Source organism: Humulus lupulus, chromosome 1 (assembly GCF_963169125.1).
Source record: "Humulus lupulus chromosome 1, drHumLupu1.1, whole genome shotgun sequence".
NCBI classification, from domain to species: Eukaryota; Viridiplantae; Streptophyta; class Magnoliopsida; order Rosales; family Cannabaceae; genus Humulus; species Humulus lupulus.
Genome location: NC_084793.1, coordinates 266,884,884 through 266,897,179, shown reverse-complemented (window position 1 = coordinate 266,897,179; position 12,296 = coordinate 266,884,884). Strand labels below are relative to the sequence as shown.

The 12,296-nt window shown below is 39.3% G+C and overlaps 2 protein-coding genes across 2 annotated transcripts; one reads left to right on the top strand and one right to left on the bottom strand.

Moving 5' to 3' along the window:
• The first annotated feature begins 4,092 nt into the window (after positions 1-4,092).
• LOC133806389 (uncharacterized) lies at positions 4,093-5,074 on the top strand. Its single transcript, XM_062244499.1, has one exon. It carries the CDS (start codon positions 4,271-4,273, stop codon positions 4,916-4,918), a length of 648 nt encoding a protein of 215 aa, XP_062100483.1. The 5' UTR covers positions 4,093-4,270; the 3' UTR covers positions 4,919-5,074.
• Positions 5,075-5,193: 119 nt separating this feature from the next.
• On the bottom strand, positions 5,194-10,381 carry LOC133806381 (AP2-like ethylene-responsive transcription factor AIL6). The gene is made up of 10 exons (XM_062244493.1): positions 9,914-10,381; positions 9,561-9,809; positions 8,495-9,059; positions 7,954-8,036; positions 6,836-6,844; positions 6,627-6,715; positions 6,404-6,477; positions 6,259-6,309; positions 6,078-6,154; positions 5,194-5,972 (listed from the first exon to the last, which is right to left on the bottom strand). The coding sequence occupies exons 2-10, from the start codon at positions 9,709-9,711 to the stop codon at positions 5,524-5,526; spliced, it is 1,548 nt and encodes a 515-aa protein (XP_062100477.1). The 5' UTR covers positions 9,712-9,809; positions 9,914-10,381; the 3' UTR covers positions 5,194-5,523.
• Between the last annotated feature and the right edge of the window lie 1,915 nt (positions 10,382-12,296).

The window sequence follows — 12,296 nt, the reverse complement described above, 5'->3', positions numbered from 1 at the left end:
CCTGCTTCTTTGTCTCCAGTAAACTTCTTTTTTTTCCAACAGGCAATTCAGATATTTTTCCTCCTTCTTAAGGCGTTGCCAGATATTGGGGTCCATAGTGATAGACAGGTCTTTAATTCTTTGATTGGCTTCGTCTATACTAGAATTCATCTGCTTCCTCATCTCATGGTTCCATCTCCTCAACTTCTTCTTAGACTCCTCTGTCTTCACATTGAATTCGGACGGGCTATTGCAAACTTCACCATTATTCCACTTGTCCTCGATAATTTGTTTACACACCGCCTCTTCGCACCAGGCCTCCTCGAAGTGGAAACGAGACCTGAAATTTCCTTTAGTCTCCATAAGGGACCACTCCTCACCAAAGACCGTGACAATGGCCTTATGGTCAGAGCCCATCCAGTCTAGGTACTGGATTTTAAAGTCCTTGAACCTGTCCTTCCACTCCACATTAGCAAGAAATCGATCCAATTTTTCCATAATAAAGTTCGTCTTCTGGCCGTTGCACCAAGAGAAGACTTTTTCTCGTCTAGTAATATCATCCAAAGCGCAGTAGTCCAGGGCTCTCTGGAACCTGCTCATGGCCTCTCCACTTCGAGTATTTCCTCCACTCTTTTCCTCCGTCGACAGAATTTCATTAAAATCCCCTCTCAGGATCCAAGGCCCCTGGATAGAGTCGGCAATGCGACATAGAAGCTCCCAGGTGTGACAGCGTTCTGCATCTACTGGATTCCCATACATTCCAGTAAAATGGAAGCCCCCTTCCTCTACTTTATGGATCACAGTATCAATGTGGTGTTTTGAAAAACTTCGTATACTAACCTTCAGGGTGGAATTCCACATCAACAACAAACCTTCGCTCAGCCCGGATCTATCCACTGTAAAGAAATTGTCAAACCCGCACCTGAGAGTAACACTTTCCGCTTGATTCCGAGCTAACTTGCTTTCCATGATGAACACGATATCCGGTTTTAGACGAACACAGTGGGATTTTAGAATGTTGAATGTACAAGGGTTCCCCAACCCCTGCACATTCCAGCAGAAGAGTTTCATTGTGTTCGGCGGCCTTGACCCCCAAGGCTCGCCGAATCATCCTTAGTGATAGGAGCCGAGGAATCCTCTAAGATGGGAAACCTCTCCCCCGGTGTTGCCTCTCCTCCTTCTATCATCACTCGTATCCCTTCCCCATTTACCTCCAGCTTCTCAATTGAGTTAGTGACTCCAATCCATGTGGGTTTGGTACGAGCCTCTTCCTTGATCGACCTCTTCTTTTTTCCTCTTCCTTGACTCTGACCAGAGTGGAGACTTGAGCTTCCCACATCGAACTTTCCCGGACCCAGTAGGTGAGTAGGCGGTGGGGAGAACTCGAGCCCATCGGTCTTCTTCTCCCCCACCTCTTGTTTTTTGCAGATTCGCCCCAGCTGCTCAGCACTCCCATCCTTCACGCCTCTTCTTTTCCTGCTATTTTCCGAAATCTCGTAACGTTCCTTGGTTGTATTCTGGCCATAGCAGTCTTTTCTATTGAATTTTTTCCAACTTTTCTTTTGACCCTTCTCCTTATCCAACTCAGAATGAGGCACATGCTCTCTTAACTTATCACGTGGCCCTCTCTGTCCTTGTGTCGGACCAACCGAATCACTAACCCGAGTCTTAGGAGACCCCAGGCCCGACCCATTCGAAGTATCCTCATTGACTTCCTGATCAAGATAGGCTAACCCCTTAGGCACTATCTCCATCGCCATCTGTCCCTCCTGCTGTCTAATCAGCTGAACTCCACTCTGGCCTCCTGTAACAGGCACTTGTCCCTTGGAGAGATCTTTCATGGTTTCAATGTCCACTTTCCCGCCTTTGTGATTTTCTTTCCGGTGGTCCAAGGCAGAAACTGCCGTCTGGGGCTGAGGATGCTCTTTCCTCAATGAGCGTTGAGGCGCTCCATGCACGGCGGTCCCAGACACATTCCCATCAGCTTTCTCCACCCCTTGGTCTTCCCCTTCCTGCCTTGCTCCTCCGGCCACCATTGATTCCGTCCTCCTATCTCCAGCGGTAAGTTTTTGTTCCTTCAAGTTGCTGAAGCAGTTCTTCCTATCATCATCTGTGTTTAGCCAACTGCCATACAGGGGCACCATGTCTCCATTAAGGTCTTGCACCATGACTTGCTCACTACTGCATGAATTTTTATGATGGCCCCATCGACCACAGGTGAAACAGAGGAGGGGGAGGTAATCGAATTTAAATTGCACCCAGTGTTTCCCTCCGTCCACTGGCAGGTACCTCCCAACAAAGGCAACCTTGTTGATGTGGTATTTAATCTTCACCCTCACCTCCTGCTTCATCATAATGACCCGGGGATCGTCCCATTTTATGTCTAATACAGTCCTAGCCATACCTCCCAGCTTGTTTATATTATTTTTGGTTAAGGCCTTCGGATGAATGCCTGTCATTCTAACCCAGCACTGGAAGTGCTCCAGGCGAGCCTCTTTCCAGATGCCAGATGTTGGAACCTTTTCTTTTGAATTATTAAAAAATTGATACATTTGTGTGTGATATGGGAAAAGTCCCACATGGATTTGGAACACTTTTCATGGAGTGTATATATATTGCAAGTGCAATGACTTGGGGTGTGCCCCAAGGGGTACCCAGTTTTGTGCGAATGGGTGAGGACTCACACACTTGACCACCACACACGCGCGACCGAGCCGAGCTGAGCTGGCTGAGGGGTGGGTGGTGTGGTGTCATATTAACGTTTTATTTTTTTAAAACAAAGGTATCTAAACGTTTATATCATCTTATTAATTAAATTGATTTTAAAAACGTTCTTTTTAATAATACCAAAAACGGTTTTATTTTTATTAATTGAATATAAACGTTTTTTAGCCGTTTTACTCCTCTGATTTATTAAAGAAAAAAAAAACGTTTATGACCGTTTTGGGGATTTCTCTGTGTATAAATAACAACAGAACCATTTTGGAAAAAATAGAACAGAAACACAGAGTTCTTGGTTCTACGAAATTTCTCAGAGAGCAATATTATAAAGGGTGTACAAGAACGATCCTCTCGGTGCAGGGAGGATTCGTACAGAGGCTGTTTTATCCTGGGGACGGCGTGGTTGATAGACTGCCGTGCACACTTGGGGCAGAGCCGCGAAACGTCTTAAAGAGAGCGACTTTGTCCGCGACTCAGCCAGAAAAATTTGTTCGGTAAATTCGTTCCATTTTATTTTTCTATTGTGGAATATCACCAGATGCTGGCCATGATTCGACGATCAGGATGCCTCCTTTAAAGGACCAGGGGGATCTGCTAATGACCCTCTTCTTTAGCCGTTCCTCCTCAAAAGTGAACCCCACTATCGAGCTCTCTTCCCCTTGTTCCAGGATTTTCACGTTCCATCCCACCTTTGTCTCCCAAATTCTTCCGAAGGTAGTTCTTAGGAAGCTTTCCTTGCATTTTCCCCGTGCTATCATTCTCCCCACCACTGACATATTACACATGAGATCCCCAGGATCAATAGTTTCCCAGTCCTCCTCATTATCTTCGACCGACAGTGAAACTGTTTTATTGAGGATATCTTCCAGGTCCACTTGTGAGCCCTCGAGTGACTCCATCCGAAAAGAGAACCAGCAAAAACCTCTGAAGACCAAAGACACAGAAAGGTCACGTAAAGACCACCTAGAGAGAAGGGTCACGTAAAGACCACCATATACTAATGTGAGATGATGGTAACTGATTGTCTTTGAATCTTATGACTTGTATTTGAACGTATTATAAATTAACAAATTTACATCCTTAAAATGAAAAATGAAATGTACATAGAGAAAGTCAATAATGAGGAGCTAATTCTTAACTTTAATGAATTCAAGAAACTAATTACAAAAGAATAAAAAAAATTCCATGTCCACTTCATAAATAGTCGAAGGTAAAAATGTACCAAAAACCCTACAGACAATATCCATTTCTTCTCTCCCGACGAATTTAATAAATAATCAATTTGTACAAGTTACAAGTACAACTTACTACTACATAACATTAAATTTTTGGAATTTGAGAAATAAATTTCTTCCTAATCCTAAAGAAAAGGCAGTCTTCGATATACAGTGCTTGTTCCATAATGGCCCATGGCCCACAACTATATAAAACAGATGTATTTGGGCCGTGGTGTAAAGGCCCAACATACATAATTGCCACTCTCTTTCACCTATTCTACTAACTGCTTCACAGTTCATGCTCATCTGAAATACCAGACAATCACCAGATAACCAGAAAAGAAATATCAGAAATGGCCGAAGAGTTGGTCGTACAACTGGCCTTCTTCCTTATGACCTTAGCGATGTTCTTCGCTGTATTGAAATATCCCAAACAAGCCCTAACCAAGTTCCGCACCAAGAACCGAAACCGAACCACAGTTCAGTCCAGCCACCACTTAGCTCAGGCATCGAACCTGTTGGAACGGACCCGATCCATTCATCGCAAGGCCCAGTCTCTGGCCCACGCCAAGAACGCCCTGGCGGAAGCGGAGAAAGTCGTCTCTCTCTCCCCGAGAGACCCCGCCGCTCATATCATCAAAGCCCTGGCTTTGGATCTCATGGACCGCCAAACCTCCGCGCTGCGATCCCTTGATCTGGCGCTGTCTCCTCCATGCGCAAAGTCCCTTTCCCGAGGGGAGCGTGGGGACGCGCTGGTCAAGCGGGCCGAGCTTAAATTGGCCATGAACCGGAAGCGTCGGGTCGACTCAGCAGTAGACGACCTGATTGAGGCAGTCCGGTTGTGCGATGGCGATGCCGGATCGAGGGCGTTGTGTTTATTGGGTCAATGTTACGAGTGGAAAGGATTGATGGAAAGTACTCGGGAGAATTGTGAGAAGGCATTGAGTATGGAACCCGGTTCGTTCGTAGCTCGCCAAGGGTTGGGCCGATCGGGTTCGTAGCAAAATTAAACCGGTTTCAAATTTTGCTTTCTACAGTCCGTGTGCAATTTATTCATTAGATGAGGACGAAATGATCATATTTTTTCATTTTTCATTTTTATTTAATTGTATGTTTAACTTGGCGTATCAATCCTTCTCAATTAAAAATTCATTACAGAGTAGTGTTGATTAGGTTAGAAAAGTTTGAGAGGGCTAATTAATATTTTGTGACAGTATGTATGATAAAACGGTTGTGGCAGCGTCCAGAAATATAAATATATGAGAGAGAAGGGTAATGCAAAAAATGAAAGAAAAAGATCTTCAATGAAATTTTTCTGAACTAGATATCCTCCTTTCAGCCAATGTACCATCTAAACAAGTTAAATATTACAAGATCCAGCTTTTCCTACTGTATCGAGTAGTTATATAGCCTGCATACCAAAAAGAGAAAAACCTCCTAGCCTTTACTTCTAACTCCTCAAGGTCGAGAGGTGGGATTAAAGGGGTCAGATTTTTGGTCAGCCGGAAAGGAAGCCACATACAGAGGGCTTTCGGTAATGTTGTTAGCTGCTAACATTAAGGGACTGGAAAATACCACTAACTACTTACTTATATAGCATCCCATATCAACAAGTCTGGTGAGGCCATATGAAGAACTCAGCAGGCTGAGGAATCATTCCCCCCATGGCCGGGGTTGAACCCACAGTAGTATCAGAGTTTCCCATGTAATTAGATTGAAAATGGTGGAAGAGATTCTGATGATAAAGAGCTGAAGTTGCTGCATCAAAAGGTATTCCACATGGGATGGTTGAAACTGGCTGCATAGCTGAAAAGCTGATGTTGTTGCTGCTGCTGGTATTGTTGCATTGATTTTGATGGTCATGATGGTTTATAGTTGGTTTCTCCTCCGCTTCAAGGGAGAGCTTTAGGCGCTTAGCTGCTCCGCCTACAGGAAGAGCACTTTTTGCAATCGCTTCAACATCATATCGATTCATCTCAAAGTTTGTCACTGCATTTATACCTCTGAACTTTATAGCAGCAATGTCATATGCCTCGGCTGCTTCCTCTTCGGTGGCTGTGGAGGAAATACATTAATTTGGTAATCCTCAAATTTATTAATTGATGAATTTTATAACTAATTAGATTGTTTGACCTCCTTGGATCACATAATGTCATTTACCAAAGGTTCCAAGGTATAGATCTTTGTTCCCGGCAACACGGCCAATTCTTGCTTGCCATCGACCTTGCTGATGATGTCTGTAAAATAGATTAATAGACTTAGATTACTCATTTTTCAAATGAAATATAATCGACACTAAAATTTTTTTTAGGCATACGAAACAAAATGGAAATACACTAACCTTGTTACACCCCTGTATATTGAAGCACCCCTTGAGAAACCACTACTTTTTCTGCAACCAAAATAGGTGCGAATTGAAAAATTGTTCTACTTTTAATTAGTCAAAAGCCAAAATGCAACAATAGAGTGGAATAGAGAATTATTACCTTCTAAGGGATGCAATAAATTCTTGCTTGGTCACATGTTTCATTTCTTCCAATTCCTTACTGTAGTTCGAAACCTGAATAAGTGGATTAAACCAAGATTTTCAGTCGTGTCTTAAATTCTTTTTGTCAAAGCATTGATGTACCACGAGAGGGAGAACTTAACAAAGAAAATCATATAGATTAATGTGTACGGAATCTAGAACTAAAGATATATGAATCTTACAGGAAAGTTGGTGGTCGCAGTAGGACCCCAGTATTTTAAAGCGGCCAAATCGTAAGCCCTGGCTGCTTTGTCTTCCTTGTCATAGCCACCTGAAACATAAATGAAATTACATTTAGTGACTTGCTGCCTAAAATTTAATTAGTGAAACTTGAATATGAGAATATTGATTTTTATATCCTAGTATAGAAAGGATACGAGGAGCTTCTTACCCAAGTATACTGCAGAACAGGATCAAAGGTTGAATAACAGCCGATACCAATGATTTCAATTTCATGAAGAAAAAAAAAACAAAGCGACTTCAAAGATCAGTTTACGTAGTCAGACATTAGTGCTGAAAGAGATCCCCAACAAAAGAATCTTAAATAACATAAACAACAATAAATTTAATAAATAAAAGCAATCATGTGAATTAAAAGACTTTCGCTTCATAGTTCACAAAGCAGTTCTTTTTCTCTACACAGAAAATAATGCTCGGTTAATCATTATCATCATCTTTATCTTTTAGGAAGGCAAAAGAGGCGTTCCTATAGCCATTGAATATAGTTGAATACATTTATACATTTTCTATGGTGTACAACTTGGATTATTATTATTCAAGTTTCATAATTTCCAAAAGCTACCAATCTTTGCAGGAAGTATAAACCCGTACATTCACACTATTTAAAGGAACCCAATGTGTATGGACCCGAAACTAAGCCCACTACTGGATCCATACAGATTTTCAACAAGTTTCGGCGACAATAGCGGACAAGAATTTAATAATGTCAAATTTTCAAATAGGTGCTTTGGTCAAACTGGCTTCCTCTGACGGGATGAAAGCAAAAGCAAAAGTTAAAGCTACTATCAGGAAATCAGACCCCATTGATGTCTGTAACATCTGGGGTTTTGGGCATGGGTCGCATCAAAACCTTGCACAATGGGGTACGGGGATAGGAGCGTAGTCTCTGATAGAGTAGAGAGAGGAAAATCACTGAAGGAAAGACAACAAAGTAAAAAAAAACCCACATATACAAAATGGCGGCACATCTGATCAAATCAATTGATAAGAAAGAAAGAAAATTCAGAACAGGTAAATAAAAGTACCATTTGTACATCTATATACCGTCAATCAATCATAAAAGGCTCATGGAAAAAGAGAGCATATGTACCCCACACAACCAAAGAGCCCCATCCATTAATGCATTTTAATTGCATGCAAGTTTCTTTTCAGCTTTTTACACAAGTTTCTTTACGAATATTCAAATTCAATAAGTTCAAATATTCCATTTATGCAAGGAATTTTGGTAAAAAGAAAGATAAAGGGAGAGAGAGATATAGTGAGACGAACCTTGACGACCTTTCCTGGCCTGACCCTCTCTTCTACAGCTGTTATCCCATAGATGCGCTTCATATCTACCCGTCCACCTATGCCTGCAACAGTTCAGAAAGTTAGTGTTAGTAACTTGTACAACTGAAAGGAACATGTTCTTCCAAACTTGGATCATTCGTGCTGTGATATTATATGTTCAATCAAAAACGAAACTAAAATACATAGGGGATAATTATGCTTTTAGACATTTTTAACTAAAATACAATAAACAACTGGTCCTCCAGGTGCATGCATTATCTAGAAAATAATCAAAACATAGTACGATTGGTCAAAACATAAACAATGCAGAGCTCTAATGAATCACGTTTTCGACTTTTCAATTAATTGAAACTATTACCGAGGGCAATTATCAGGCGTTGCTTCAGAAAAAACAAAAATTTAATTTCTCGGCAATAGTAAACAATGAAGAACAAAAGCCCAAGAAACACCACCAGCGCAACAAAACTCAGACACCCATTACTGAAAACTAAAAGATAGGAAAAATAAAAAAATATTGTACCTTGTGACCCCTCTGTAAATTGATGTTCGCTGGCCAAACGTATCGGAAATCTTTTTTGTGGAATCTGTAGCAGCGAGAACAATGGCCTTCTCAGAGGTCTTAGTAGCAACTCCAAGAGACAACGAACCCGTAGGACAGCTCGAGAATGCCAACTCGTTTCCGGACGACTCAATAGAATGAGTACCCGTGAACTCTCCGCAACCCAGCTGAGCTCTTGGGATTGATGCTGAGTCGTCTACTTCTGAGCCCGAGTTGGTAGAGAAAGCCTGAAATGCCGTAACGGCTTTAAGATCATGCTGTTGATCGTTAAAATAGGCCGAACTGTGGTCGTAGATTTGGGTGAGGGACGAGTCCTGGGTCTCTGTTTGGCTATCGGAGTACCGAACCAACGACGACGAGTCCCCAAGAAAGTCTTCGAGCTTCGGAACTGGGTGGTTTTGGGTACGTGGATCTATGAAGCTGGTCAGAATCGGTGATTCAGCAATGCTTGCCGCATGGCCATTTTGTTTGCCTTGATGGTCTTCACCTTCTGGAAAAAATACTTGGGATTTCTGGTTCGTCCAGCCTGAAAATAATAACACATAAGAGAAAGTGAGTTAAGTCGGTCAATCGACTCGAAACACCATTAATTTGGGTTCCTGTTGCTTCCCAAGAAAATGAGGAGGAAAACAAATACACGAAGGAAAATAAAAACAAGTACGAATTCGGACCCAGGTCCCAATTGCAACTGTGCATAGACTCGCACATGCAGCTGAAGTAAGCATACGAAAGTTTCACAATAACCTTCCCAAACTTCAGTACTTTGAACTCACAAAAAAAAAAATACATAAAAGAAGAAACATTTCATGCTGGTCAGTGACCTCGGTTTTCTCAGTAGCCAAACAGAAAGCTGAAAAAAGCTTGGGAGGGATAACCACGTGACTCTGTAAGATTATTTGAATGTTCCATTAAACCAAAATAGGCTTTTCTCCGTCACACTCAATCTTACACAAGATTTTTGTTTTGTTTCACATTGATCGTTATACTACCCATTTAAAAAAAATTAAATACATATAGAGTACATTACCATTAGAGTAGAAACTATCAAGTAAATATTGAGGAGAAGCAGTGGAGGAAGTATCATAAGCCATGAATGGAGACTGATTATTATCAGAGGACCTCAACATTTCCAATGGAGACAGAGAAAATGAAAGCCAGTTATTCGTCCCCGGAGCCATTACTTGTAGTTGTACTATTCTCTCACTCACACCTCAACTTCTTCGTCACCAGTCTTTATTGTCACTACTATTCTTTGTTTTCCCTTCTCTTCTTTCCACTAAATCCGAATAAACAAACATATATCATTTATTGCACAACAGATTTTCTCAGGAAACAAACAAAAATCAAAAGAAGTAAAAAAAACAAAAAACCGTCATTTACCTTGAACCGTTACTAAGACTTCCTAACTCAGGATCAAGAAAAAAAAAAGTTGAATATATATATGTATAAATTATTTAGATAAGTCTACCATTGGAAGCCATTTTTTAGATAGGAAGGAGTAGAATGGTAAATGCAGAAATGTAGTGATGAATGAAGTAGTGCATGCAAAAGGTGAAAGAGCTTGTTTGTTTGTTTGCTTGGGGAGTTACAGTCTTCCAAAAAGAACAAACTGAAATAAAAGCCTTAAATTGTTCAGAGAGAAGAAGAAGAAGAAGAAGAAATGAATGAGAAGGTCACAGGTGGTTTATATAGGGGAAAGAAGAAGATGAAGATGAAGCGGTTTCAGCTCATTATACTGAAATAGTTTTCAGAGAAAAAAAAGTAGAGAGAGAAATTATATATTAAAAAAAATATGTGGGAGAGAGACTTTTGGCTCTGCGCGGAAGAAAATATGTCTGAAACAAGGTCGCGAAAGATCCGGGCTGGCGGAAAATGGAGAATTTGTTAGGGTTCGTTTCGTTCGGTCTCTTTTTTAACCCAAAAAATATATACAAAATGAAATATGGTTTTACGAATTAACCCTTCGCCAATCGACTTGCCTTTCCTGCACACTTGTCTTACATGCAGCTTTTTCGTCTCTGACGTGGCTCTTTTTATTTTATCAGAAAATAATTATGTCCATCTCATTAAATTGTGTTTTTTGAGCGTTTTTTTTTTCTATGTTTCTATCTATATTTCATTAGTTAATTATTATTAGTCTTAAACTTTGACATAGCAGTACTACGAGGAGAATTTATAAAGCAGTTTATATAGTATACAGTTGTTTTTCGGTCACAGAATCCAGTTACACTAATTTCAATTCTATAATTATAGTTAATATGGTCCCTACTTTGACAACGAATATTTATTAATTCTCGAAAATTTGCATGTAACATCAATTAGTTTAGTTAGTGTGAAAGAGTTGTACGTGTAATGTTAATTTGGGTGTTTTTTTGTGGCAATAAAAACTTAATTGAAAAAATAATATAATGTGATACAATTTAATAAGACTAAATATTCGGTAGAATGTTTTTGGGTGTTTATTTATTCTTGTACTATTGAAAATTTTGAATTTTTTTACTTTTATGGTGGGAAGTTAATCATTAATCCAGAATCAAATTTTTTTAAAAAAAATCTTCATTAGTATGAAATTTGGTAAGAATTAAACATTTAATTTCGTAGCATGTTAATTAGTAAATACATAAGTTCACTCTTAATATTTAATTTTTTTTTTAAGACAGGTTTCAAACTTTGAATTTCAACTTTGTGAGGAGAAGAATAATATTATGACCATTAAAAATTAAGAATGATACTTATATTTATATCATCAAATCTTCAACTAAAATTATATGTTATTATTATTATTATTATTATTATTATTATTATTATTATTATATTATATTATATTAGCATATGTGAGTCTTATTATTATAATGAACTATCATCAATAAAATTTTCTAGCAAATTTAAAACTTTCCACATGTCATTTCCCTGACAACATTTTATTTTCACATTCAAATCAAAGTCTCTTTGACAAATAATATTTGTCTTAATTAATAGCTAGTAGTGAAATTCAACCAACATCCTTATAATTCTTACAGTAGAAACTAATATGATTATTTAATAAATATGTATGAACACATGTAAATAAATTGAGAACTACTAGTGTAAGGGAAGGGGTCTTGGCCCCCAAATTTTGAAGAAAAAAATATAGTATTTTCTTTACACTTTCCAATAAATTTTAGTTTGCTCTCTCTAAATTTTTTTTAACATTTTGGCCCCCTCATTCCACTTTTATTTCTTGTTCCTGCACATGCTCCATTTCACATATGTAGGTAAGTTATAATCCCAATCTTATTTTACTTGATGTTATTCATTGTGATTGCAACAAACATTCCCCGCGTTTTTTTCAAAAATTCTGGATATTTAAGGTGTTGAAAATAGAATTAAAGAAATTATTACGCGTGTGATGGTATTAAAAGTTTGGAGCCTAATTTTTTATAAATTGAGATGATTAAGTTTGGTGTTACGTACCTCTTAGAAGGGGCATAGATATGTGGCACATGTTATGTGGTTGTCATGCCATGGGGCTTGTGATTTTAGTGTCTGTGTAGGCCTGGGGAAATTGGTAATTTCCAGGAGATGGTTTAGAGTATTTCTAGTAGAAAGTTAGCAACAATAATTGATTGAGTTGGTTCTATGAGGATTTTGATGTGATCCTGAGTGTGGACTTGTCTGTCAATTAAGGGACAACCATGGATTGTAAGACATGATGGTGACTTCTGAGTTTAAAGGAAAGGACCCGGTTGCAGTTACGGGATGCCTAGCTATTGAGGAGGGTATC

Excerpts from the sequence above, each read along its gene's own strand:
- LOC133806389 (XM_062244499.1), top strand. The coding sequence starts at position 4,271 with ATGGCCGAAGAGTTGGTCGTACAACTGGCCTTCTTCCTTATGACCTTA.
- LOC133806381 (XM_062244493.1), bottom strand. The coding sequence starts at position 9,711 with ATGGCTCCGGGGACGAATAACTGGCTTTCATTTTCTCTGTCTCCATTG. Across the intron at positions 9,060-9,560 it reads TGATAGTTTCTACTCTAATG|GCTGGACGAACCAGAAATCC; the intron begins GTAATGTACTCT and ends TATTATTTTCAG. Across the intron at positions 6,155-6,258 it reads ATATACAGGGGTGTAACAAG|ACATCATCAGCAAGGTCGAT; the intron begins GTTAGTGTATTT and ends TCTATTTTACAG.